This window comes from Nycticebus coucang, chromosome 12, assembly GCF_027406575.1.
Source record: "Nycticebus coucang isolate mNycCou1 chromosome 12, mNycCou1.pri, whole genome shotgun sequence".
Classification (NCBI taxonomy): Eukaryota; Metazoa; Chordata; class Mammalia; order Primates; family Lorisidae; genus Nycticebus; species Nycticebus coucang.
The window spans coordinates 62,180,194-62,205,673 of NC_069791.1; the positions used below are offsets into that span (position 1 = coordinate 62,180,194).

A 25,480-nucleotide genomic window follows, 5' to 3' on the forward strand; every position below is an offset into this window, starting at 1 on the left:
AAACACCGCCCCGGATCACGTGCCGCCCGCCGGCGCGCTCGCTCCCCGACTGCGTGGTTCCTCGCGGCCACCGTAGAGGGCGTCGAGCGGCCGCCGGGACGGAAGCCGGGAGGTGCTGCCGACCGCGCCTGCGACAGCGTCAGCCCCGCGCGGAGCGCCGGCCTGATGGCGGCGGCGGCGATGGCTGAACAGGAGGGCGCTCGGAATGGCGCCCGCAACCGCGGCGGCGTCCAGCGCGTGGAGGGCAAGCTACGTGCCAGCGTGGAGAAGGGCGACTACTACGAGGCGCACCAGATGTACCGGACCCTCTTTTTCAGGTACAGCGGTGCCCGCTCCCCGCCAGGGTCCGGCCGGCGGCCCGCCTCCCGCTGCCTTCCATTGGCCACGCCGCCTCTCCCCGCGCCTCCATTGGTCCGCGCCGCTGCCTGTCGCGGAGGCCGAGTCGAAGCCAGGGTCCGCGGAGCCGAGGGCTGGCTTCCCCAGCCCGGCCTTGGCCTGACCGGCCCTCCCTCTCTCAGCCTCCCCCCCACTCTCCTTTCTCCGTCTCCCTCCTCCCGGTCCTCCCCTGCCCTTCGCCGGCCTCCCATCCCCACCTCCCGACTCCCTCCACTCCAGGTCTCCTCTCCGGCTCCTTCCCGGCCAACCCCTCCCGGACTCTCTCGTTGCCCCTACCCTCTCCAGCCCGCGGCTTCTCCGATCTCGGGTGGGCTCCGGAACCCCACGGAAGTCTCAGGCTTCCTTCCTCTAAGGATCTTGTCGTGAGGGTTTAAAACTTTCGTTTATGTCACCCCCGCGCACCCCTTGTTTTGTTTCGGCTGCTAAATGAGCCTTTTTCGTGGCAGTGGTATTTCTGCGGTGCTTCTGGAGCATGGAAATGATGTCTCAAATGGGTTGATCTGCCCTTTCTGCCGTGGCTGCAGCGGGCCGGCTTGGCTGGCTTCGGACTGTGATATTCTGTCAGTTTTCAGTTCTCTGTGTGTGACATTCCTGCATATTATGCACATTCGCTGATCCATTAGAGTTCAGGCCAGAAAACAGTTTGGGAGTGACTAGACCTTGGACGTGTGTTGAAGATAATTTCAGAGAATTTAATCTGTATGTTGAGTACCTTTTATTTCTAAACTGCCCCTAAACAGGCAATGTTTTGGTGTAATATTTAACGGCAGTTGATCTGGTCTTTACACAGTTTAGGCCTCGTTTATTTTTTGTTTTTAATAAAAGGCTTTAGTTTTTAGAGCAGTTTTAGGTTCACAGCAAAATTGAAGAGAAAGTACAGGGTTTCCCACTTACCTTGCCCGGCATCCCCCCTGCCCAAGTGGTACATTTTCTGCAGTCATTGAGCCCACGTTGACACATCATGGTTCCCTAAGCTCATGATTCACATTTGGGTTTGTTCTTGGTGCCCAAAAGTCCTCTGTTAGACCTAGATTTTACATTTTTCTTTACATAGCAAGTTGAATCATTGTCTTGAGAATGTTGGAGGTACTTCTGCTTTGGTTGTAGTTTACTAATTTGTATTTGGATTAATGCTACCTGTGTGTGGGAACAGGTTCCAGGGTAAGGTGATGACTTGGTTAAGAGGCAAACTGAGGTATGGGCATGAAAACTCATGGGCAGTCCTGGGGTATGTAATGGATACCAGAGCCATACTTAAAACACTCACCTGTGCTAGGAAAAGCAAAGTGTCCTAGCTGACTTGACAGGTTTGGGATGAGGCCCTGGTGTCTGTTCCTACAGACGGATCTGTGCAGCCAAGGTTAGGAACTCTGGATCTAGAGTGCCCCTGACTACAGCCTTAGGGAGGGGGATTAGTTACTGCTCTGAGTCTTGAGTGACCTGAAGGGCTGCCTTGGTTCTAGAAGTTTCTAGGTAGTAATTCCTTACATCGTATAAATACAAACCAATCAGGCTACATCTGACTTTATCATTGTGTTGTAATTGGTTTAGAAAGAGATTTGCTTTTCCCTTTAGTTAGAAACTATGTATTTAAGTTTACCTGTGGCAGAACAAGTCTGTAAGGTATTATGTTTATAGTGGTAAGGTTTTTTGTGTGTGTGGTTTTTTTTTTTTTTTTTTTTTTGGAAGACAAGAGTCTCAAGCTGTCACCCTAGGTAGAGTGCTGTGGTGTCATAGCTCACAGCAACCTCCAACTCTTGGGGTCAAGTAATCCTCTTTCCTCAGGTTTTTTTTCCTTCTATTTTTAGTAGAGACAGGGTCTGGCTTTTGCTCACGCTGGTCTTGAACTTGTGAACTCAGGCTATCCACCAGCCTTGGCCTCCCAGAGTACTAGGATTACAGGCATGAGCCACCATGGCTGGCCTATAGTGGTGAGTTTCAGTGTTAGTTGAATTTGTCACTGAATATTAACAACTTCCGAAAGGGCCGGAGTCATAGTCTCTGAAACCTGACTGTTTTTCAGGAGCAGATAGAGACAGAAGCAGTGAGCCTTCTAGTTGTAGGTCAGCCAGTTGTGAATCTGTGTAGTGGAGAGTTGACCTGATGCTTGCTGTTCTTGAAGTTTTGTGTATAAATATTTGTCCAGTGATTACTCAGCAAAAGTGAATCTTCCCCAAAATAAACATGATGTTCCTTGTTTGCAACCAGTTCTGCCCTGATAAGGGATTTGATTGTTAATTTAGCTTTTAAGTGAGTCCTCAAGTGGAGGGAGTATTTCTTAGTGAAAGGGGGGCAGTAATGATCTGCACCCTCCGGTGTGTGAAGGAGGTAAAGAGTCTGCACAGGGAAGGGCTTAGCACTGCTCACTCCTCTCCTGGAACCTGGGGCCCCAACATACTGCACTTCTCCAAGCCAGAGCCAGGTTTCCTTGGCAGTGCCGCCTAGAAGGCTCCTGCAGTAGGGTGCCATTGCAGTTAGTTTTCCTCACCCCTTGAAACCACTAGTTAGCTCTCTATCATTTAGAATTAATTGCATTTCCTAGAATTGTAGGTAAGTGGGATCACAGTATGTGCCCCTTTTTTGCCTTTTTAAATTCACTCAGTATGATTATTTTGAAGTTTCTCTATGTATATATCTATAGTTCATTTCTGTTGCTGTGTAGTAATCCATCATGTGCCTCTACCATGATTTGTTTATCCATTCAGCTATTGGATAAATTCACGAAGTGATACTATTTTAACTTGCTTATGTCCCACAGCAGTTGAGAGTGGAGGAGAGGGAGGAACTGGGCAACTTAGCAGGTTGGTCTGGGTGGGGGTTGTCTTGCAGAGGTCAAGCACTAGCTCCTGGTGCGCTTGGTTGGTCAGAGGTGGTTAAGACAGTGTTTACTGTTGTCTCCTGGTTAGGGTGGGTCACCTTGTCTCTGTAGATGTCTCTCTGCCAGGACAGAGAGGTAGCCCGTTTTTCAGGCCTGTTGTATAATTGGCACGTGAAGTCAGTAAATCTCTGTGGCTTTGGGATAACTTTGCCAGAGTGGCTTTGGTGCCACCATCTGGCCTTGTGGGGCCTCAGTGTTGGCAGCAGTATTTGCAGATTTACTTTTAAAAATTTGGTGTGGTCGAGAGCCCTGCCTAGGTGGCAGTGATCACAGTGTCCACCATCAGAACTGCTGTTCCTGGTGTCTGCCCTTCACTCTGCCCCAGTTCCACAATGTTCCTGTGGCCTCCACACCACCTGCCCTTTCACCTCTCAGAAAGTAAGTCCTCCTGCCGTGAGATTCTCCCTGAGATTTGTTTAAGTTGATTGTTTATTTTTTGTTTGTTTTTTTGAGACAGAGTCTCACTACATCGCCCTTGGTAGAATGCTGTGGTGTCACAGCTCACAGCAACCTCAAACTCTTGGGCTTTAAGTGATTCTCTTGCCTCAGCCTCCCAAGTAGCTGGGACTACAGATGCCCGCCACAACGCCCGGCTATTTTTTGTTGCAGTTGTCATTGTTGTTTAGCTGGCCTGGGATTGAACCTGCCACTGTGTATGTGGCCGTCGCCATAACCACTGTGCTAAGGGTGCCGATCCTGTTTAAGTTGATTGTTACAGCCTAAAACCTATTTTGCCTCTTAAGTCATGTAAAGAAATTTTCAAAAAAAAAAAAAAAAAGAAGCCTTACTCTGTGTGTCCTGCATGTGCCTTAGTCCAGTGGCTGAGATAAACATTTTCCTAATGTTTATGTCTCTGTAGATGTCTCTCTGCCAGGACAGAGAGGTAGCCCGTTTCCTAATGGAGCTGCTGCGGCACAGGCAGCTGTGCTTCGTCAGTTCAGGTGTTGTCTTTGGAATGACTCTTTCTGAAGCAGTGGGGCTTCCAGTCCTCTCCCGAACGCAGGCACCAGCAGCCCTGTCCAGGTGTGCTGTGCTTTTATTGTGAAGTCTGTGGTTGTCCCTTGTCTTCAGACTGTGCTGTGGTGTCTTCAGTGTGCCCTCCAGGTCTCCCTGGTGGGTTGCCAAACAGCTGGCTTCCCACAGCAAGAGTGACAGGCTAGGGGGTTTGCCTCGGTTCTGTCGTCTTCTGACCCACACAGTTTTTATCACCAGTATTAATTCTTCCGTTTCTGTGTTCTGCTTGTGTGTGTGTAAGAGACAGAAATAAGAGCAAAGAGTAAACTGTAACATTTGCACAGACACATTGCCCTGTGGAGAAGGATGTTGCTACCATAAGCCTGTTTTTGGCTGGCAGCACCAACACACACCAACTTGGAACATCCTTCATCCACAGATAACAAAAGTCCTATTTCAATGTATAAAGGTTGATTTGGGGTGGGTTTGTGCAAAGTATCCTGCAGTGTGTGCAGCCTGCAGCCCTCGGGCTCTGTGGATGGGTTGGGGAGGAGACCTGGGTTTTGCTCCAGCCACTATCAAGTCTCCCATGGCCTAGTCACCAGAAACAGACTCTAGCTCTGAATCCTTAGTGGAAGAGAAGCCCATTGTTCTCATATTCGCTTTAGACTGTTCTCTTACCTGCTGTCCTGGATCATAACACAGGCAGTTTCCACTGAGTGTGGCCCTTCTCTCCCCTGAATGAGCCCACTGCTGCTTGGATGGAGGCTGGCCAGCCATTGGGCCTGGTGGTTCCCAGGTTTGCTGAGGGATATGTTGCCATAATTGTCAGCTATACCCCTTGAAATCAGGCTCCCTTGTCCCAGGAATTTGGGATATCTGCCTTTCAAGGAGTTCTTTTTTCATTTGGTTTTCTAAAGGGTTCTTACTATACCTCAGATAGAAAAGTCTAGAACTCTGTAGTATTACGAATAAGTAGAAACAAGTTGCCATGGTTACCATGTAAGATAAATGCATACAGTTCTGTAAACGTCCATACAGATGGCAGCATGAGGCTGTACGCTGGTTAGTATTTTTTTCCCCCAGAATACCCTGTTGCCTTGCTAAGTACCAGGCTATGTGAAAGAGCTTGGAGATTCTTTAGGGTGGCTCCTGGCACCCCAGGATGAGAATCAGGATGGCTGGACACATGATAAATGGCCCTGTTGAGGTGCTGGCAGGTGTGGGAATGGGTCTTCACTCAGAATGTTTGGTGTATGTGAAAGGCAAAAAAGCAGCTGATGGCCTAACAGCTGCCATCTTTTCTTGGGGTGTTGTCTTTTACCTCCTGGTGGCCGCCCTCAAAATGTAGCTAGATGGGGTCTCCTGTTGAGGGCCTGTTTGCTGAGCTAATGAGATTCCCCTAAAGTGTCTGATTGTGGTGCCTTTTTGAAGAAAAGGCCTTTCCTGTGGTTAATAGAACAGCCAACATTTGTAGTCCCTGTTGGCCTGCTAAGTTGCATCTCCCAGACTTGAGTCATCTTTGGGTTTCTTTTCTCCCCTCCCCTTCCCCTCAGTAGAGTGCCATGGCATCACATCGCACAGCAATCTCAAACTTTTAGGCTTAAGAGATTTGCTTGCCTCAGCCTCCCAAGTAGCTGGGACTATAGGCGCCCGCCACAACACCCAGCTATTTTTTTGTTGCAGTTGTCATTGTTGTTTAACAGGCCCTGGGCCGGGTTTGCACCCACCATGCCCAGTGTATGTGGCCAGTGCCCCTAACCATTGAGCTATGGGCACCGAGCCCTGTGTCTTTATTTCACCTGCACTGCTATTTACTTAATATTTTTCTTTAACTTGATTTGTTTTTAAACATAGCTTTATCCGGTTCAGTGCTTATAGCTCAGCTACTAGGGTGCTGGCCACGTACACCGGAGCTGCTGGGTTCAAACCCAACCCAGGCCTGCCAAACAACGACAATTATAACAAAAAAATAGCTGGGCGTTGTGGGGGACACCTGTAGTCCCAGCTACTTGGGAGGCTGAGGCAAGAGAGTTGCTTAAGCCCCGGAGTTTGAGATTGCTATGAGCTGTGATGTCATGCATTCTACCGAGGGCGACTTAGTGAGACTCTGTCCCAAAAAAAAGCAAAAAACCCCCCAGCTTTATCCAAGGAAATTTTGGCTCAGAAACACGGAGTTGATAGGCCAATTATATTTTTTTGCTAATATGAAAATTAAGATTGGGAGGCGTGGCCCATCCCAGCTGCCTCCTGACATTTTGTTGGAGGCAGGCAGCCCCACCAGCCCCACCTGTGTCCAGCCAGGCTCTGTGCTTCTGCCCCTGTGCTTTCCTGGTTTCATAGGAGGTGATGTTCACCCAGGCTGTCCCTGCTTCCTAGGTGAGGCACAGGTAGGGGCACATGCCCTGGGGTAAATGTGTATGGAGTTCAGTGAGAAAGAAGGCCGTGTGGTCACAGTTGTCTCCAGGGGGACCCCATCCTGGGACATCTCCAACGTACGTACAACTCCTCTGCTCCTTGGAGCACCTGCCACCAAGGCAAGGCCTGTCTTAAAGATGAAGGTCATGTCCTGCCTGGTCCCTTCTGGTGAAACCTGTCTGGGTCTGCTCAAGGGAGGGGCTGCTGTCTGGCTCTGGGACTGCTGGGGCCCAGGTGGCCCTAACACTGAGTTTCAGGTGGGTCTACTGGTCCTGTCAAGACTTGAGCTCAAGAGAGTAGGGACCTTAGCATCCAGAGGTGCTCCATGCGGCTCTTGAGACCAGGAGGAGGTGAGGCTCAATAGGACGGCTGGACAGACTCGCCTTCCCATGGAGCTCATGTGCTTCAGGAGGAGCCTGATGGAAGGTGTACACCTGTAATAGGGATGCTTATGCTTATGAAGCTCTCACTTCACATTCCTCTGTATATCTTATCTTCAGTATGTAACCTCTGATGCCATACTGGTCTTGGTAAGCATGTTCTCGCTAGACAGTGTCCCATGTCCTTGGGCTATTGCAGCTCACAGCTTCTCTCATTGCAGATACATGTCCCAGGGCAAACATGTCGAAGCCCGAGAGCTCATGTACTCAGGAGCGCTGCTGTTCTTCAGCCATGGCCAAGTAAGTGCTCTACTCTTTCCTATGTGTCCTGCTGTGGACAGGAGAGTTGAAGTCACCCTGACAGCGGGGAGGCCTGATGGATGGTGTTAGGCTATCCTTGGCTCTGGCCACTTTGACCACAGGTGGCAGAGGGTGCTGGTGTTCCCAACTACAGACTCTTCACTCTTGAGGGCCTGTCACTACAGGCTCCTCATTGCTGGGGCTCAGCACCATGTTTGAGCTCAATGGGTGCTGCATGTGTGTTGTTTTGGTGTAAACAAGTCCTGTCCATTCTTGTTTGGTCCTTGGCCAGGAGTTCTTAGTTATTCTAAGCGACACTTAGAATAGCTCAGAACAGATTTTCTTGGCTTTAGTTTCTTTACAGGCTTCTGTCTGGAAAACTGAAGCAGCTACCCCGTTTTATCTTTTTTTTTTTTGTAGAGACAGTGTCTCACTTTATGGCCCTCGGTAGAGTGCCATGGCCTCACACAGCTCACAGCAACCTCCAACTCCTGGGCTTAAGCAATTCTCTTGCCTCAGCCTCCCGAGTAGCTGGGACTACAGGCGCCCGCCACAATGCCCGGCTATTTTTTGGTTGCACTTTGGCCGGGGCCAGGTTTGAACCCGCCACCCTCGGTATATGGGGCCAGCGCCTTACCGACTGAGCCACAGGCGCCGCCCTACCCCATTTTATCTTATCCATTCTACACAGATCAGAGCTTTGTTCTTAACTGCGTGATTCTTTGCTTAAATGTTTTGTAGCAAAACAGTGCTGCGGATTTGTCCATGCTGGTCCTGGAGTCCCTGGAGAAGGCGGAGGTGGACGTGGCAGATGATCTGCTGGGTGAGGGCCCCTGATGGTGCCGCCATGTTGGACACAGGGGACGTTGGCACCTGGCCAACGCTCTTCCCTACTCTCTGATGTGGCGCCTTCGAGTCTCTTTTCCCTCCATTCCATGTCTACACTTTGGGGTCTCTGTGTGTGGAGGTTGATTTTACTACAGAGACGCCTGCTACCCAGTTGCAGTGAGCCACGCCTCACAGGCAGCCCCACTCTGGGCACCCATAAGACATGCTGTGCTTTGTGGTGGGTGGGGTGTAGGCATTGGCCCCTGGCCAGCCGTGATGTCTGCCCAGTAGTTGGCATGTGGTTGCCTTCTCTCTGGAAGCTGGCAGAGCCCTTGTGAGCTGGAAGGCGGAGGAGGGCCCTGAACCCAGCTGATGCTCTTGTCCTCAGGCCCTGCTTCTCCAGGGTAGCTTCCCACCAGCCCTCCCTTCTTTGTTGTGCTCTATGGCACATAGCACTGACTCTGCCACAGAGAGATCAGTTGAGGGTTGCACTGGAGCCCGGGTACATCGACTAACACACCAGTTCTTTTCAAGTTGAATAACTGGTTTTAATTAATGTGTGTAAGATGCACGGTACAAAGAACTGGAGTAGTTGTGTGTTCTTTTGGATGACAGTCTGTTTGTGTTGTTTTTAGAAAATCTGGCTAAAGTGTTTAGTTTGATGGATCCCAATTCTCCAGAGCGAGTGGCCTTTGTGTCTAGAGCCCTGAAGTGGTCCAGTGGAGGCTCTGGGAAGCTGGGCCACCCTCGGCTCCACCAGCTGCTGGCCCTCACCCTATGGAAAGGTAGGCCTGGGGAGCTTGGGAGGCGTCAGGGGCTCTGCCCTCACAGGGCCGGGCCGGCAGTGAGCAGCTACCATTCTGCACTCCTGAAGCTGGTGTCACATTGTCCGTACTGATCCATTGACATCCTCCACACAACTCCTGAGGGCAGGTTCTGCCAACCTTTCATAAGTCACCCTTGCTCAAGGACAGCCCCAAGGAGGTGGTAGGGGGCAGCCACAGTTGACCTGGCCCCTTCATCTTCCTGGCTCCTACCTGGGATGCCCCCTCCCTTCCTGGCAATCTTCAGACACTCAGTAGACATCCGTGGCCCTAGGACTTGGTGCTGATCTGACTAGTGCTTTATTGGTCCTCACTGTTCTCTCCTCAGTGGTTATCTCATTTTCTAATTAAGCATTTGTGGGGATTATTCAGTCCATGTAGGTGGGGACCATGGAGGTTTTAGCTTAGTGTGGTTGATATTTTTTAGCTCCAAGTCTTCTGCTCAGGTACTGGGAAAGGTGTTTGATAAATCTTGGTTGAGTGACATGTTGTTCATTACGGTTGAAAAGCCTCTCTTCCTGGGTGGTGGCCTCGGGAAGTATGCGCCATGAGATCATCTCATGTTCCTCAGCAGGCCTTGCTGGTCCTGCTGAGTGCCCTGGGGGGTAAGCATGGGTGGGGTGGTACCTCTGACCTTTAGGCATCTGGTGGTTGGGGTGAGGTGAGGTGGTGCTGTGCAGGTGCCCCACGGAGAGAAGCCACTGTGGGGTGAAGGGTGCCCACTTTGAAGTTCTGGGAGTTGGGAAACTCCAGGCTGGAGGCGAACAGGCTCTGAGAGAGCAGTTCCTACATGCAACTGTTCTGACAAGCAACAAAAGTGGATGGAAGTGTGTGTGTGTCCTTTTTTTTTTTGAGACAGTCTCACTTTGTCACCTTCGGTAGAGTACGCTGGCGTCTGCTTCCCCCAACCTCAAACTCTTGGGCTTAAGTGATTCTTTTACCTCGTCCTCCCAAGTAGCTGGGACTATGGGTACCCACCTCAGTGCCTGGCTATTTTTTTTTTTTTTTTGTAGAGACAGAGTCTCACTTTATGGCCCTCGGTAGAGTGCCATGGCCTCACACGGCTCACAGCAACCTCCAACTCCTGGGCTTAAGCGATTCTCTTGCCTCAGCCTCCCGAGTAGCTGGGAGTACAGGCACCCGCCACACGCCTGGCTAACCTGGCTATTTTTTTAAAGATGGGGTCTTGCTCTTGCTCAGAGTGGTCATGAGGTCAAGCATTCCACCCACCTTGGCCTCCTAAAGTACTAGAATTATAGGAGTGAGCCACCATGCCCTGCCACGTATGTATGTTCTCTGCAGGTGTGCAACCCCACAGTCCACTCCTTGCCTCCCCTCATCCATCCTTCAGACTAAAGCTGAGTTCCTGGCAGGCACCAGGCCCTTGTTGATGCTAAGAACACAAAGCCTCTGCACCCCTGGGCCTCACCTTTCACACCCTCCACCTGCTAGGCACTGCCCACTGGGTGGGCCAAGTATTTAGGAGGAGGGGACTGAGAGGCTTCGCCTTTCTCTCTGCTGTGATGGGGGCTCTGTTCCCCTGTCACATGTCACGTTTTCCCTGCCTTCACCCCAGAGCCATGTGAGTAGGAGTTAGTCAGGTCTAAATTAAAAGGCCAGAAAGTTAAGAGAAACTCTTTGGAGGAATCTGATTGAGTTGATTTCCTGGGGTCACCTTGTTTAGCAGAAGAGTGGCTCATACCCAAGAGTGTATCTTGCCTATACCTCCCTGTGGACACCATCCCTGGCCATCCATGACCCCCCAGGAGCAGGGGTCATTATCTGCATGTCCATACCACCTTTGCATTTTCCAGGATGCAAATTATAATCAGTGCTCTGAGAGGGCCATAGGGCTTAAGTCTCTGTCTCAAAAAAACAAAACAAAACAGAAAAAGGTTATTAGGAAGTACAGGGAGACATAAACAGAAGGTAGCAAACAACAGAATCATGACCCATGTCACTCAGACTGCCCTGAACCCTCACCAGAGCCCGGGCCACTTGTGTAAGACAAGGCTCCTGGAGTAGGGGGCAGGACGAGTGGGGTCAGGGGCAGCAGGGATCAAGGTTACATCCAGATCTGGAGGATTGGAGGATGGGATGGGCCAGGCTAGCATAGGTCTGGGGATAGCCCAGTGGTGCAGCATGGTTCTTTCAGCAGGTGTGAGGTTTGACAGAGTGTCACTCATGGGTCTTATCTGTCTTCCCAGGGTCTGTGGCTAAAAGAGAATCTTAGACTTGTTTTTACTCTTAATATAAAGGTTCAAAGTGCTATTTTGGCAGAGACTGAGATAGTAGAATTTCCTGTCATGTTTCTCTGTATGAAATTGCCATTTGACTAGGTCAAAAATAACAATATGCGCAGTTTTTGTGGTTTGATCTAAGGTATGCATGAATATGGGTAGGACTTACAGCCTCACTAGCATATAAAGGTGAATTCTTCAGTTGGTGACTACCCTGCCCTCTCTTGCTGTTTGGTGCTTTGAGCATGAGGTTGTTGGTGAGTGTTCACCACGAGCTGCCCTTAATGGGCAATGGGCCCACTTGTCCCCGTGTCCTTACATTGGGCTTTTAGCACAGGCAGGATGGGCAGGACAGAATGAATGCAGCTCAGGCAGAGTTGTAGGAAAATGCATCTCCTCACGTTTCTCATAGTATATTATATTCAAGATATGTCCATGTCTGAAGTGTTCTTTTTATCCCTTTGCAGAACAAAACTATTGTGAATCTCGGTATCACTTTCTACACTCTACTGACGGAGAAGGCTGTGCCAACATGTTGGTGGAATACTCCACCTCCAGGGGCTTCCGTAGCGAGGTGGACATGTTTGTCGCCCAGGCTGTCCTACAGTAGGTGTTCAGTGTATACCTTGTGGAATCTTTGCTCAGAGAAGGTTGCTGTCCCTCACAGATGTGTGGGGGATGAACCTTGAGTTCACTGTGGGCACAACACAGAGCTGGCCATATCCAGACTGACTAATTATTAGATTTTAAGCCGTGTTTTGGAATATGCAGTGAGCATGCTTTCCAGGGCCATGTTTGTCTTCACAGATGTTTCTATGGGTCTAAACTTCTTAGTACAAGGCAGGACCTCTACCTACTGTGCCCCACACCAGTTCTGGTTGAACCTGTAGAGTTAGACCTTCTTTATCTTTCTTTCCTATAATTATCATCTTGAAATACTGAAACATAAATCAAGGTTCATGGAGCTGTTAGTGAATGTCTGCACTACCTGACCCTCCCACTGGTGCACCCCCAGGTGTGGTGCATGTAGGGTGCATGGGTCCCAGTGGCCAGCTGCCTGCACTCCTGGGCATTCAGCTTGCTCCAGATTACCCTCTCCTCTCTTTCTAATGAAAACTGTTCACATGTGGGCACGTTGATTTCCCTTCTACAAAAGAAGCCTTGACTTGGGAGGTGGGCACCTGTGCCTGCTGTGTCTGGCAGACTACACAGCTACAAGGCTCTGCCACAGACCTGACATCTGTGACTTAAAAATGAAAATGTTTAACATCTAACTCGCTGGCTTTGTGGTACATGGTGTAGGTTTTTGCTCTGAAGCCCTGAACCCTTTCTTTGGTCCCCTGGCACTGCCCCTGAGTAGTGTCCTTGGCTAAACAGGAGCTGGGGTCTATCCCAGCACCTCACCCAGTGTCAGGTCTGGGGGCTGAGTTATTCTAATGCAGGCAGGTGTCTGACCAGTGCATGCAGGTGTAAGGGAAGTGAAGGTTTCAGTTCCATGACTCAGGGACACAATTTCAGCTTTGGCCCCACCATTCATAGTTCTCTTGACCCTTGATGAGCCTGTCACCTTCCCAGGCTCAGAACTCTCCATCTCTAAATTGCAGAATTCTATAGTGTTGCCCTGAAGATGTCTGTATGAAGTACAGGCCTCAGTGCACAGGGCTGGAGGTCCTGTGTGGGCACAAACTTGGGAAGGACCTTATCCTGGGCTGGTGTATGGCAGCTATGGTTTGCTGAGGCCCTCTGTACCTGTGGCAGCTGCCTTCAGCATTTCCACTCACTGGACTATTCTTACTTCCAGGTTTCTCTGTTTAAAAAACAAAAACAGTGCATCAGTGGTCTTCACAACATACACACAGAAGCACCCATCCATTGAGGATGGGCCTCCCTTCGTAGAGCCCCTGCTTAATTTCATCTGGTTTCTACTGTTGGCTGTGGATGGGTAAATTTTATTTGCTAAGGGTGTACATGTGTGAGTTCGTGTGGTGTGCAGAAATGTAGAGTGTAGTGTGCACCTATGTGTGTAGGTGCTACAGATGTGTGTATATGTGCAGATTCAAGTGTCTAGATTTGTGTGGATGTGAGTGTAGATGGATGTGCAGTGTGTGTCTGTGCAGATACTGGGATGTGTGGTTTTCTTGTTTTGTCTTCTTTTTCATTAAAAGTAGGTCTGACTGTTTTCTTGTGCCCAGTGGCAAGCTGACAGTGTTCACGGTGCTGTGTGAGCAGTATCAGCCATCTCTCAGGAGGGACCCCATGTACAACGAGGTGACGGGCTCAGGGTGTTGGGCAGCTGGGAGGGAGGGTGGGAAACCCTCAAGTCTCCATGCTGTGCTGCCTTGAGCAGTTCTGGCATGTTCATCTCCTGGGTGACCACATTGCCTGTGACTCTTACAGTACCTGGACAGGATAGGACAGCTCTTCTTCGGGGTGCCACCCAAGCAGACGTCTTCCTACGGAGGGCTGCTAGGTAAGCTGCAAGTAGAGGGTCTTCCGGGAGCTTACTCTGAAAGCTGCTTCCCTTAAGTATACGTTTAACTTTTTCCTCTTCTGGTTTATCTGTGTGGGAGCCATTTTTGGTGGGGGTGTGGGTGGGGCTTCCTTCCTTGTCCCCTGAGGTCTGTGTTGATGCCCCGCGACTTGGCCGTGCAGTGTTCTCTTGTCCTCCCTGAATTCCCACATGCAGTTGGCCTTCATGGGGCACAGTCCATGCCAGATGTGCTGGTGGCATTTCCACACATACCAGGTTCCATCTCCCAGAATCACTGTTTCTTGGGAATGTTCTGAGTCTGTGCTTGTCTGTTTTTCAATCAGAACTTAAGAGCAAGCTTTTCCATTTCCCCCAGAAGTTTTCACAGTGTGTTTACTGGGATTGAATTAAAGTCACAGATAAGGAAGATGATACATCTTTTTGGCTGTGTCTTTATATCCAAAGAACACTGTTGACTTTTGATTTGTTCTGTCTCCCTCATGGTTTAGTTGAAAGGGAATTTTTGAACCTTTATTTTGTATTTGAGTAAGAGTTATTCATTAGGTGAAAAATAGTCATGACAACACCCACAGGCGACAGCAGGTGGTATTATTTGTAGCCTTTGAAGGTTTGATGCATCTAATTTATTTAAGTATAATTTTAAGACTATAATATGCATATGGTTTTTAGCTCTTTCTTTGGTTAAAAGTGGTATTTCTGTGCTTATTTTGGATTCTCCTGTGGCTATGCCCTGGCCCCTGTTAATGGATATTTAGGGTTCTTTTATTCCCTGAAGTCATGCAGCAAGACCTTGCATTTCTTTGTGATCATCAGCTCTGTGTTGTCCAGAGTCCCCTGCAGAGTTCCCGACTTGCAGGTACCCCTGCAACATGCCGGCATGGCTGTGCACTCATTGTGGGAAGACGGGGCTGGCCTGTGCCAACCAGAGAGCTGCTCTAGCATCTGCCACCGCGGTGTCTCCTTCTAGGGAACCTCCTCAGCAGCCTCATGGGCTCCTCAGAACAGGAGGAAGGAGAGGACAGCCCCGATGACAGCAGCCCCATCGAGCTAGACTGATGCTGCCCTGGCCTGCACAGAGACACCACAGTCCACAGCTCAAGAAAAGGTTGCAGATGGAGTCCCAGAACGTGACTCCTCACACCCACAGGCTCCTGGCTCTGAGGCTGGCGGTAGCTGCGTGTGCGGTGTCTGTCTCTATTTATGTGTGGTGGCTGAGGGCGGCGTGGCCTGCCTGTCGCTGTGGCTGGGACCAGAGAGAGGCCCTGGGCTTCTGCCGTGTTCCCTGGAGATTGACCCACAATAAAGCACAGGCCTTGCTGCCGCGTCACCCTCTCCCAGTCCTTTGTTTCTGGTTCCTTTGGGGAGGGCCAAGGGGTGACACAGGAGGCCTGTCCTCAGGGACTGGGCAATTGCGTTTCTAGCACCTGGTATCCAGAGCAGCCCATGGGAGGCTGGAGGCTGGAGACGGCTGTGGCCACTCAGGCACATGAACCCAGCTGGGCCTTCTGTGATCTTCAAACTCGAGCCGTTTTCTTTTTTATCTTGTTTTCTGTTTGAACACGGGATGGCTCTGTAATCCTGGTGTGCTTGTCCCTGTTGCAGATAAGCTCATGCGTGCTGTGCGTCATCTTGGGAGGTGGGCAAGTGGTTGGCCAAGCCAGTGCCCATGTGGTACTTGAGGCTGTGGCCCAGCCCACTGGGGTCTGGTGTGGATCCCGAAGCCACATTCTGCTGGTCTCTGTGAGCACCAAGTTGCTGCTCTAGAAATGCTGTTTTATAAAAAGGGATGCCACAGGACTTTCATGATGCAATATTCATTTGTATTGGGTGATTGATCCTTTGACCTAACATTAGGTTTTAACCAAATAAGCAGTCCAGGAATTAGCAAATCTGTCCTTTATCATTGATGCTATTCCAGATGTTATCAGTATAATTATAAGATGGGAAACATTTTATTTTTTCACGATTAAAGTGAAAGTTGTAGATTAATATGCAGTGATCATGCGTGGGCTGGAGGGAGATGTGCGACTTTACTCACTGTAAAAATGAAATTTAAAGGAAGGTTTGTGTCAACTGTGGATCATAAATAAATCCTTTATACTGGGCTTTGGAGCACTGGTCCTTTCTGAATAGCTCTGGGGCTAGTTTCGGGGATGCCCTGTGGGTCTTGGGCTGATTTCCACATGCCAGTGGGAGGGTCTCAGGCAGGGTCGGGCTGCAGAGCATGCGGGGCATCCCAAGGACTGAGCTGGAGGAATTATGAGGCCTACAAGGAGGAGTGGGCTGTGACCAGTGTTTCCTGGGTCTGCCCAGGATGTCATGCATGGGTGGGGGGGTGCGGCCATGTTCTGGAGGCCTGAGCACCTGCTGTGACTTTAGGAATAAGCATACTTGTGTAATTGTGTTGAAATCCGGAAAATCAAATCCACTAGGGTATGGGTGTCCCAACTTCAAAGAGCTTAGCTCTTAAGTTGCAGGAGGTGGGCTGTGCTTTTGTGCTGGAGCCCCCAATGCATTGTAGTCAACTGAGGGAGAGGCCCCCGGAGTTCTCAAAAGGGCAGCTTGGGGCCCTGGGGAAGCGGCAGCAGGGAGCACCACATTCTGCTTTAACCCAGTGTGATTGATCCATTCAGGAACAATTTGAGCAGAGTGAATTTTGGGGATGCGCAGCTTTGCTCAGGACTAACAGTAAGTGGACCCAAAAAAGCCAATCAATTGGAGCCATGCACCCCTGTGCTGTGCTGTCCCACCCATCCAGGTAACATTTCTCCCTCAGTGGCACACGTTGTCGCACTCACTTCATACACAAACCTCAGGACCTGCTAAGGTGCAGTATTGTGTGTGTTGTGTTTCAGGAGACAAGGCGAGGTACGAGGGTTCACACCTGTAATCCTAGCACTCGGGGGTCTAAGGGGGGCTGATGGCCTGAGCTCATGAGTTCAGGACCAGCCTGAGCCAGACCTTGTCCCTAAAAATAGCCGGGCATTGTGGCAGGTGCCTGTAGTCCCAGCTATTTGGGAGAATGAGGCAAGAGGATCGCTTAAGCCCAAGAGTTTGAAGTTGCTCTGAGCTGTGATGCCACGGCACTCTGGGGGCAACAAAATGAGACTCTGTTTAAAAAAACCGCAGGAGACACTAGCACTGATGCCATCAGCAATGGGATTGCATTCCCCAAAGTCCTGTGGTCCAGGCTATGGTGCTGTACAGTGAACGGCACCTGGCAGTGGCCCAGACACTGCCAGCAGCCCAGCCAGCTCTCCACTGACCCCTGCCAAGGGTCCTCTCATAATCCAAGTGACTGACCTTTTATAGGTTGTAACTTTTCTGACTGTTTAAATTCTTCCCTTCCTATTAGAAAGTTGTTTTTTGGTTATTACCTTTTAAAATGTTCTGATTGTCAGTGTCCTTGGTGGAATGCATGGTACATGCACACGTATACATCCCTCACACACCAACATATATACCAGGCATGCATGTATACACAACCGAACTCTCACGCACATGTGTACACACACACTGAAGCATGCAGGCTGTGTGCCCACACTTCCATGGTGGAAGATGGGTCTAGGTCAGCCCAAGAGGGCCATGGGCAGGGCTGACCTACGCAGTAAGGTAAATCCAGGGGCACCCAGATTCTCACGTCTGATCCAGGACTGGACCTCTTGCCTCGGGCCCGAGAGCAGTAGTGGATGGTGGCAGTTGGCAAGGCCAGGCCCTTAGCTGTCCCTAAGGGCCAGGGTGAGCCCCAGCCTCTCTTGGTTGTGGGGGCACCTGCCTGGGGCCTCTGTTCCCTGCGAGTGAGTGGAGGTGAGGACCCTGCCCACGTCCTGCCACCTTGGGGACCTCAGGCAGAGATTGGGAGACGTCTGCCTCACTTAAGTGGATTCAGCATGTTCTGTGGGAGCACATGAGGCATCACCCTGTGCACTGACCCAGGCTGGGGCAGACCTCACCAGAGCCCTCTGTGCTGGGCTGGGCCTGTCTTCCAGGCTAAGGGTAGAGGTGAGGTGAGGGCTTCGGACCCCAGGGCAGGTATGAGCAGAGGGGGTCCCCCATGCATGACAAGCTCAGACCCACTGCAAACATGGACTCGATGTTCCAGGGCCAGCAGGCAGCATGAGGCCCTCTTGCAGGGTACCAGCACCCCATCAGCACCCACTCCCCCCACCACCCAGCTGACACACAACTTTTCCTATGTCTATCTCTGCCCAGGTGGAGGCAGCCAGGGCAGGACCACGTGTTCCCAGCTTGGCCCCCTTTGATCCCAGCCTCAGACCACAGCCGGAAACATGCCAGAGCCATACTTTATTCCAGGCTGCAGCAGGGGTGGCAGGGTGCCCAGCCTTGGGAACCCTCCCAGCTTGTCCAGGGCTCCCCTGGGACACAGCTCAGCTGGGCAGGGTTGGAGGGATGGGCCACTGGGTCACCCGCAGGAGCATCCCCACTTGGCCTACGCAGACAGGACCTGTACTGTAGGGCACCTCTCACCCAAGGGGAGCCCAGCCCAGTCTGGACTGCTGGACACATCCCAGGAGGAACAGGTGAGAAATAAATACAAGGGCTGTAACCACTGGCCCGCCAGCAGCAAGCCAGATGTCCAGGTGGGGGTGAGCTGGGCTGTTGGGCCTCTCCTGCTGTGGGCAGCCTCACGGTGGCTCAGGCCATCATCCTCAAAGGGTTCAAAGGCCACAGGGTCAGGGCTGGTGGGCAGGGGTTGCTGGTCAGCGAGCACCTAGCTGGGCACATGGGAGACACCCAGCAAACAACGAGGCTGCTGGGTACCCACAGGCAGCACCCGGCTACCCTCCAGGGCAAGAGCACAGGGGCTCCGGCCATTAGGGCACCAGGAACTAAGCACGCCATTCCATCTACCTGGAAAACTGCACCCATGGGGTTAGCTCCACCCTAACTGACCCACGAGGTGCTCAATAAATACTAGCTGAAGGTAGAAGGGGGAGAAGGGTCTGAGCCAGGGGGCTGGGCTGGGTAGGGCTCAGCATGCAGGCAGGTCCAAGAGTCCCAGCCAGGCCAGCCTCACCACCCGCTGACCACAATGGCCTAACCATCCTGGTCATGGGGTTCCTACCCTGGGGCCTAGAAGTACAAGACAGGTGGCTTGGAGCTAGTTGGAGCTCCTGGGGGCTGCCCTGAGCTGGGAGGGGCCCCATGGGCAGAGAGGAACAGGTGGGCTGGGCGTGGTTGGCAGCAGCATGATGGGGTCAGAAGTCAGGCCAGGCCCAGGGCTGAGGTGGCCTGCAATGAGTTTCCAGAGAAACATCCTAGTGACTGCAGCCCAGGCCTTACCTGGCCATGCCCGGGGCTGCCCAGAAGCAGGGTGGGGCTAGGACAGCTGGCCACCTCAGGATGCCGGTATCCCTCCTGAAGGCCTGAAGAAGACCTGAAGGTCCCCTGTGTTCTGGCCAACTCCTGTCTGGCTTGGTCATGTCACAATGAGTCTAGTGTCTTGGGCCTCCAGACCACTTCTTGCTAGGGTTTATGCTTGAAGTGGGCTTCCACTAGAAACAGGAACAATGTCCAGGCTTGTCACAGCTGCAGGGGGAGCTCATTTCCAGGTGCCCCCTTTGGGCAGCCCTACCCCCACCACTTCTGACTTCCCTCTCACCTGCATACTCCTGGGGCAGCATGGGCCTGTCCACCACCTTCTGGAATGCCGCCACCCACTCCTGCTGCTCTGACTCTGTCTCACAGGTGAACAGGAACTTGCGGTCAGGCGTGACAATGGTGATGCCATGCGGCCAGTGGTAGCCCTGGGTGGATGGTGGGAGCCCATGCAGCACCGTGTAGCCGCTCTCCTTGCTACCAATGAAGACTTCCCCTCTGGCAAAGGCATCCTGCAGGCAGGACCAGGTGGCAATGGGGCCAGGACCGAGGCAGGACCTATCAGCCAAGCCGCTCTACCCCACAGGTGACAGAGGGCAGCTGCATGCTGGTGTGGACTGCAGCCCTCCCTTACCAGGGGGTCTTTGAAGTACATTAGCCTCCGGTCATCCATGGTGAACCATCGCTTCCGGAAGCCTTCTGTTTGCTGTGGGTCAGACAGAGCCACATGAAAAGCTGTTTCATGGCCAGCTTGAAACAAGGCCCTGCCTCCAGTGACCACGTGTGCCTTCCAGGCCCCTTTGGTCCTGCTTTGTCCACACCAGTGTGGGAAGGGCATTTGCACATGCTGTTCCTCCTGCTTGTATGCCCTTCCCCCTCCACTCTACCCAGCTCCCCCTGCAGCCCTCCTAGTGGGCCCCTCTGTGCCTGCACTGCCCACCACCTAGGGTTCTGGACACAGCCGGGAATGACAGAAAGGCATGACGTGACCCCGACCAAAGGTCCAGGACAGTGGTCCTAGGTCAGCAGGGATCCAGCTGAGTACAGACAAGGGCTTCAAGGACCAACCTGAAGCTGACCTGCTATTACAAATGTTTTTGGGGTCAGGGTTGCCACAGCAAGATGACCCAAGGAAGGCACCCAAGACTCTCCACAGCACACCCCATGTTCCACCCCAGGGTGGCCTGGGCCCAAGTAACAGAACAAGCACAAAAGAGGTTTTGCTGCCAGGCCACAGCCCCACTGCACATGCCCTGCACACCCACCTTGGGCCCTGTCTTTTCCATGTAGCCTTCTTTCAGGTAGTTCCTGGAGAGCTTCGGCACCAGCTGGGTGGAAACTCAAGTCAGGTGGGGCTGGTGGGGTGCCTAGGCTGGTCCCTCAGAAGCTAGCTCAGCCTCCTGCAAGGGCCCCTCAGGCTATGCCCCCTTCCGGAAAGAGGCTGCTGGTGGGGCCCAGGCTCCCTCCCCTGACTCCCACCTCTCTCCATTCTCCCTCTCTGTTGTAGCTGAGCTAAAATCCCCAGAATGCTGGAGGAGGAGGGGGCCACTCCCAGGTGGGTCTCAGCCTGTCCCCCAATCCACCACAGGGCTCAAAGTCGTCCCACACTAGTGGGCAGGCATACGGGCAGAGCTGTCTACCTCCCCTGACCCTGCTCCAGGAGGGGAGCAGGGCAGCTACTCACATCTGCATCACTTGCTCCAGGGAACGCCACCTGCAGGTAGTGGAAGCGGGCAGCTCGAATAGCGTTGAACCAATCCACAATCTCCTAGGGGTCAGAGGCTGGCATGGGCCATGGGCCAAGGGGGTCCATGAGCCAGGGTACCCCAAGGAAGGGTGATTCCCCCCAACCCACCCCCTGCCTCCTCAGACACCAGCAGGGGAGTCCATAGACTGGGCACGGCAGGGGTGCTGATGTCCCAAAAGGCCCCACGTTTCTCCTTTCAGATTGAGCTTTTTCAGATCCTTGTTCTGTAGCTGTGAAGGTCTTGGGGTGGAGGGAGGAGGGAGGCTCATCTATTTATAAACCCACTTAGAGCTGGTGGTGGTGGAAATGCTCTCCAGAGAGAAGGTGGTGGGGGTTGGTGGGCCGAGGCTGTGGCCCTGGCCTGCAGGACCCCTCTCTATCCCTCCAGCTCAAATGTGGGAGTCCTCAAATCTCCCAACTCAGCCCTGCTGTTGTCACCCCAGACAACAGCACCCATCCCAGCTCTGTCCAGCAGCAGGGCCTGGTCCCTCTCATCCAGGTCAGCCTGGAGTCTGGAGCCCCTGTATGGGCCCCAGTCCCCACCTATCAGTTCAGCCTCTCTTGACCACTGCACTCTTGAGCCAGAGACCCTGGCAGCCCACAAGCTGCCCCACCTTCGTACCCCAACCCCTTCCCCCCTCGTATTTTGTCACAGCCCTGGAGGAAGGCAGCCATGGTCACGGTCACTGCCCCCTCTGTCCTATGGCCTCTACTCCAGAGTTCACTCCATAGGCCCTACCCCTTCCACTTTGGCCATCCCCTTCGACCATGTGAATGAAGGATGCTGAACCCACCATCCTTGGCCACAGAGCCTATGGCCCTCCTGCCCTGCCCTCCCTGCATTGCCTCCCAACCCTCCACACTTGTCCAGGCCCACTCACCCTCTGCTACAGACTCTACCTCTTTGAGACTTCACTCTGCTGGTGATACCCTCACTCTGTGGGTGTAATGGCTTACACTTACCCAGACCTTTGCAGTGATCGTTGTGGGGACACCCTTCCTGTGTGCCCTCCACTGCAGTGATTACCACTCCCAAATCCTGCCCATGCTGTGCTTCCCCTTGGCTTTCAGGACAGCCGTCTTCCCTTGGGGTTCCTCCAGCTACCCTGGTATGAACCAACGCTAATTCCACGCTCTGCCCTTTCCTCACAGATTCAGCCTGAGACCTTGCCCTCTGCCCTGCCAGGAACCCAGCTCTCCCCACTGGTTCCCCAGGGTCCAATGACCACCATCTCTGCAGCTAAGCCTCTCACTTGCCCTCAGGCTTTACACCCTCACAGGCTTCCCACTGTGCCCCAGTGAAGGCAGAAGTCCTCAGTTTGTCCTGCAGGGCTGGGCGCCACCTTGAGAGTACCATGCTGTGCTATTCCCCACGCACTTCCTTTCCTGCCCCCCTTCGCCTTTGCACATGGGTTTCCTCTCTCTGGAACGTTGTTCCCCCCCAGGACTAGTGACCACTCCCACTTTGCCTCCCTTCCTTATCCTCCTCACAGTGGGGGTTTGGCGGGGGTCTCACAGAAAGTCCCCATGTTTCTGTGGCCACCCCTTTTGTCCCTAAGCTCAGTCACCTTTCAAGGAAAGGGAAGGTGGGAGCTTCTGGATACAGCTGAAGATCTGCTCACACACCCTGACCCAAGTTCCCTGCAGCGACCTGTTAGCACAATCTACAGGGCTGTTTTAAGGCCTAACCCCAGGAGATGGGGGAGAACTGCTATAAAGTGACGGTAGCAAACAAGTGGACACATGCTGAACGACCAAGCTGAACGCTAAGCTGAGAGAGGGCAAAGCTGAGATGGGTGGCCCCATCTGCACCACACAGCCCCCCAAGGGCTTGGGCAGCTCTAGGTCCTCCAGAGTGGGATTAGGAGGCCCTGAGCAGGAGAACAGTGGAAATATGGCTCCTCCCTACCCCTTCAATTGCAGGAGAAGACAGAGGTTCATTCTCCAGGGAGGGCAAAAAAGAGAGGCCTCTGCAGGTACAGCATGTGTGCAGTAGGCACCACTCTGGGGATGGTGATGGAACACAGACTATGTGCCTCTCCAGGGACAGTGATCTTGGGGACCACTGAATGCAGAGCTTCTTCCTCCTCTTGAGCTCCCACAGCTCCAGGGCCCACGTATATCTGCACTGGGCAGTAGGAATTTCTCAGGGGAATCCAACCAGCCCCAGATCCCAGGGTATCTGTTTCACGTGGAAGACAGAGCGAATCTCACAAGACAGCTTAGCAACTTGGAAGAAATGACTGTTTTTCAGGGTTAAGAAAGCTTCAAAAATTAACATTAATAATTGGAAATAAGATACTAAATCATGAAACAAGAACAGTGCTTGAAAAAGGAACATTCTAAGGACACAAAGAGGCTCTACAAAATTAAAAATTTGAGAGCAGAAAAGAAATCCTCAATAGAAGAGTCAGAAGACAAAGTTGAAGCAATCCCAGAAAGTAGAGAAAAAAGAAAAATAGGAATAGAAGGAAAACAAGAGAACCAGTCTAAAAGAACTCACATCTGAATAATAGAAGATTCAGCCATATGAGAATAGAGAAAGTAGAGGGAGGAAATTACTGAAGAAATAATTTAAGAAAATATCCAAAATATCCCCTGGTCTCACAGTTATGCGTTACTAGACTGCACAGTCCCAGTCAGTGACCTGCACAGTGGAGAACAGACCCAGGTCGAGGCATGGTGCCGGGAAACATTAAAACCTGAGACCAACTTCCTGGGAGGGAGGGTCAGTGGTGCAAAGCCACTGTCCTTCCAGAATTAGGAAGGACAACTAATTCCAACCTCGAATTCTACATCTAGCCAAACTCTAAATCAAATGGAAGAAAGAACTTTCAGGCAACCTGCCCTGCAGGCGCCCCCTCTCCAGGCCTGCTGACAGTCGTGCTTCACCACAAGGAAGGCGCAATCCAATAAGGCTGGGGCTCAGGAAGCAAGGATCCCCAGGAGCGAGATGGGCTGCAGGACAGATATCTCCACATAGACATTAGCTGTCCGGGGAGTCTGGGCGAGCACATGGTCAACTATGGGGGAAACACAAGTGTCAGCTCTCGGGAAAGTAACATGTGCACAGCACGGGAAAGTAGTTAGCTTGCTCTAAGGTCAGGTCTGACTGGCATTTTCACAGCCACGATAACATCAACCCTGAATACACACTGAGCGTAGCCAGGCAGGGCCACGGCCCCCACGTGGGCGGTAGGGCTGGAGGGAGCGTGGCTCATCTTCCATATGGGCAGGCGTCAGATGGTGCCTAAAATGGACAAATCTGCAGCGCCACGCGCTTGTTATTTATAGACATGGGACAAGTTCCCAAAAGGGGTTAGGAGGAGCCTCAAACTTCTGTTTCTCAAGACTTAACTATTTAACTCTTTCAGCTGTATGCACATACTTGATAAAATGAAAATGAAAACTAAAGTGACAGGCTGTACACTGGCCCCTTAGTCCTGCACGAGGACAAAGGACAGACTTTGGGGGAGTTTGGCCTGGGCCCTCCCTCCACCCTGGCCCTCCAGAGATGCTGGGTGTGAAAGTGGTAGGAGGGAGCAGGAGTGAGCACCGAGGGCTAAGCTGTCTCTCAGCAGAGCCAAAGGCGTCCAGAAGGACAGGACCCCAAGTCCCCCAAACAGAAGGGCCCCCCGAAGGCACAGGGTGCTGAGGGGTAGCTGCCACTGAATGAGCTGGCAGCCTCCTCTGGTGGGGATGGCAACCTGGTTCCTGGGCATCCTAAGCCCCACAACCCACCTTCCCATCCTCATGGTAGACAAAGATGTTCCGGGTGCTGTTGTCCTTCAGATAGGTGACCTGCAGGCCGTGAGCATGGCCAATCTTGGCCGGCTGGAATGTCGCATTGAGATGCTCGATCTTCATGACAGCCTTGGGCTCCTTGGCCTGGGAAGAAAGATCGAGTCTGAGTACCAAGCAGGGGCCATTGTCCAACTCAAGGGAGCACAAAGGCTGGGCTTTGGGCATGTTGGAAGCACCTACCAGGCTAGGTGGCTTTGAGCAAGTTACCTAATCTCTCTGAGACTCAGCTTCTGGTCTGTAAGTCAAAGGCGAAATACCTCCCTCCCGAGGATTTGTGCAAATAGGCAGACAGCAAATAGGCAGACAGCCCCTTCTCTGCCCCTCCTGCAGACAGCTCTGCTGCTTCTGCGACCCCTTCTGCCCCAGCTACCCTATCTCTACTGGCTGGCCTGGTGTCTGCTCCCTAGGTGTGAAGCTTCCAGGCCACCATGCTGGGCCCCTCTGATTGGGCAGCCAAGCTGTGAGCAGTGCCCCCACAGCTCAGAGAGTGGAGGCCATACGCGCTTGGCAGTCCTGTGATACCTTACCAAGACCCCTACTCTAGCCAATGTGCTTGCCCATCCCTGGATCACCTCTCCCAGGGCACCCCAGCCAAGTGGAAGTCCTTCCTTCCAGGGTCCAGTTGGCTCCACAGGATTGGGAGGTGACAAGGCTCCCTCTACCCCTCTATCCCTCAGCTAGGCCTGAGTTTAAGGGGCTACCCAGGTTCTGAGAGATCCTCAGCCACCACAGCAAAGGGACTGGCAGCCAGGGAGCCAGTCCTGGGGGCCTGGGAGGCCTGAGGGTCCTGGAAAGTCCTTATAGGGGTCCTGGGGAGGTCATAGTGGGTCCTCTTGGGGGTCCTGGAGGGCATTCAAGGGAAGTCCTTAGGAGGGTCCTC

General features: G+C 52.4%; 2 protein-coding genes across 7 annotated transcripts in view; one reads left to right on the forward strand and one right to left on the reverse strand.

Annotated features, from left to right (window-relative positions):
- Positions 1–82: 82 nt before the first annotated feature.
- Positions 83–15,814, forward strand: GET4 (guided entry of tail-anchored proteins factor 4). 4 transcript variants are annotated; one of them, XM_053555277.1, is made up of 10 exons: positions 773–3,652; positions 4,134–4,297; positions 7,248–7,326; positions 8,068–8,149; positions 8,790–8,939; positions 11,686–11,824; positions 13,020–13,160; positions 13,411–13,486; positions 13,616–13,688; positions 14,677–15,814. In XM_053555277.1, exons 2-10 carry the CDS (start codon positions 4,134–4,136, stop codon positions 14,763–14,765), a joined length of 993 nt encoding a protein of 330 aa, XP_053411252.1. In that variant the 5' UTR covers positions 773–3,652; the 3' UTR covers positions 14,766–15,814. The 4 variants fall into 4 exon arrangements, with proteins under 4 accessions (XP_053411253.1, XP_053411255.1, XP_053411252.1 ...); XM_053555278.1 differs by lacking the exons at positions 773–3,652; positions 4,134–4,297 and adding an exon at positions 83–317; XM_053555280.1 differs by lacking the exons at positions 773–3,652; positions 4,134–4,297 and adding an exon at positions 735–758.
- Positions 15,815–17,895: 2,081 nt separating this feature from the next.
- Positions 17,896–25,480, reverse strand: part of ADAP1 (ArfGAP with dual PH domains 1) — a 48,970-nt gene continuing 41,385 nt past the window's right edge. Inside the window, exons 5-10 of one of the 3 annotated variants that reach the window (XM_053555285.1) lie at positions 24,538–24,684; positions 20,734–20,817; positions 20,315–20,377; positions 19,684–19,755; positions 19,333–19,561; positions 17,896–19,225 (exon numbers count right to left, since the gene is read on the reverse strand). In XM_053555285.1, the coding sequence (XP_053411260.1) occupies positions 19,197–19,225; positions 19,333–19,561; positions 19,684–19,755; positions 20,315–20,377; positions 20,734–20,817; positions 24,538–24,684 (624 nt within the window). In that variant the 3' untranslated portion in view covers positions 17,896–19,196. The remainder of the gene's footprint in view (positions 19,226–19,332; positions 19,562–19,683; positions 19,756–20,314; positions 20,378–20,733; positions 20,818–24,537; positions 24,685–25,480) is intronic. The other 2 variants (XM_053555283.1, XM_053555282.1) reach the window with 2 other exon arrangements.

What these genes read in the sequence shown, in the direction of transcription:
- GET4 (XM_053555277.1), top strand. Translation starts at nt 4,134, where the DNA reads ATGTCTCTCTGCCAGGACAGAGAGGTAGCCCGTTTCCTAATGGAGCTG. An exon ending in GGCCCTCACCCTATGGAAAG is followed by an intron (nt 8,940 to 11,685) that starts GTAGGCCTGGGG and finishes ATCCCTTTGCAG; the next exon opens with AACAAAACTATTGTGAATCT. An exon ending in GTCGCCCAGGCTGTCCTACA is followed by an intron (nt 11,825 to 13,019) that starts GTAGGTGTTCAG and finishes TCTTACTTCCAG; the next exon opens with GTTTCTCTGTTTAAAAAACA.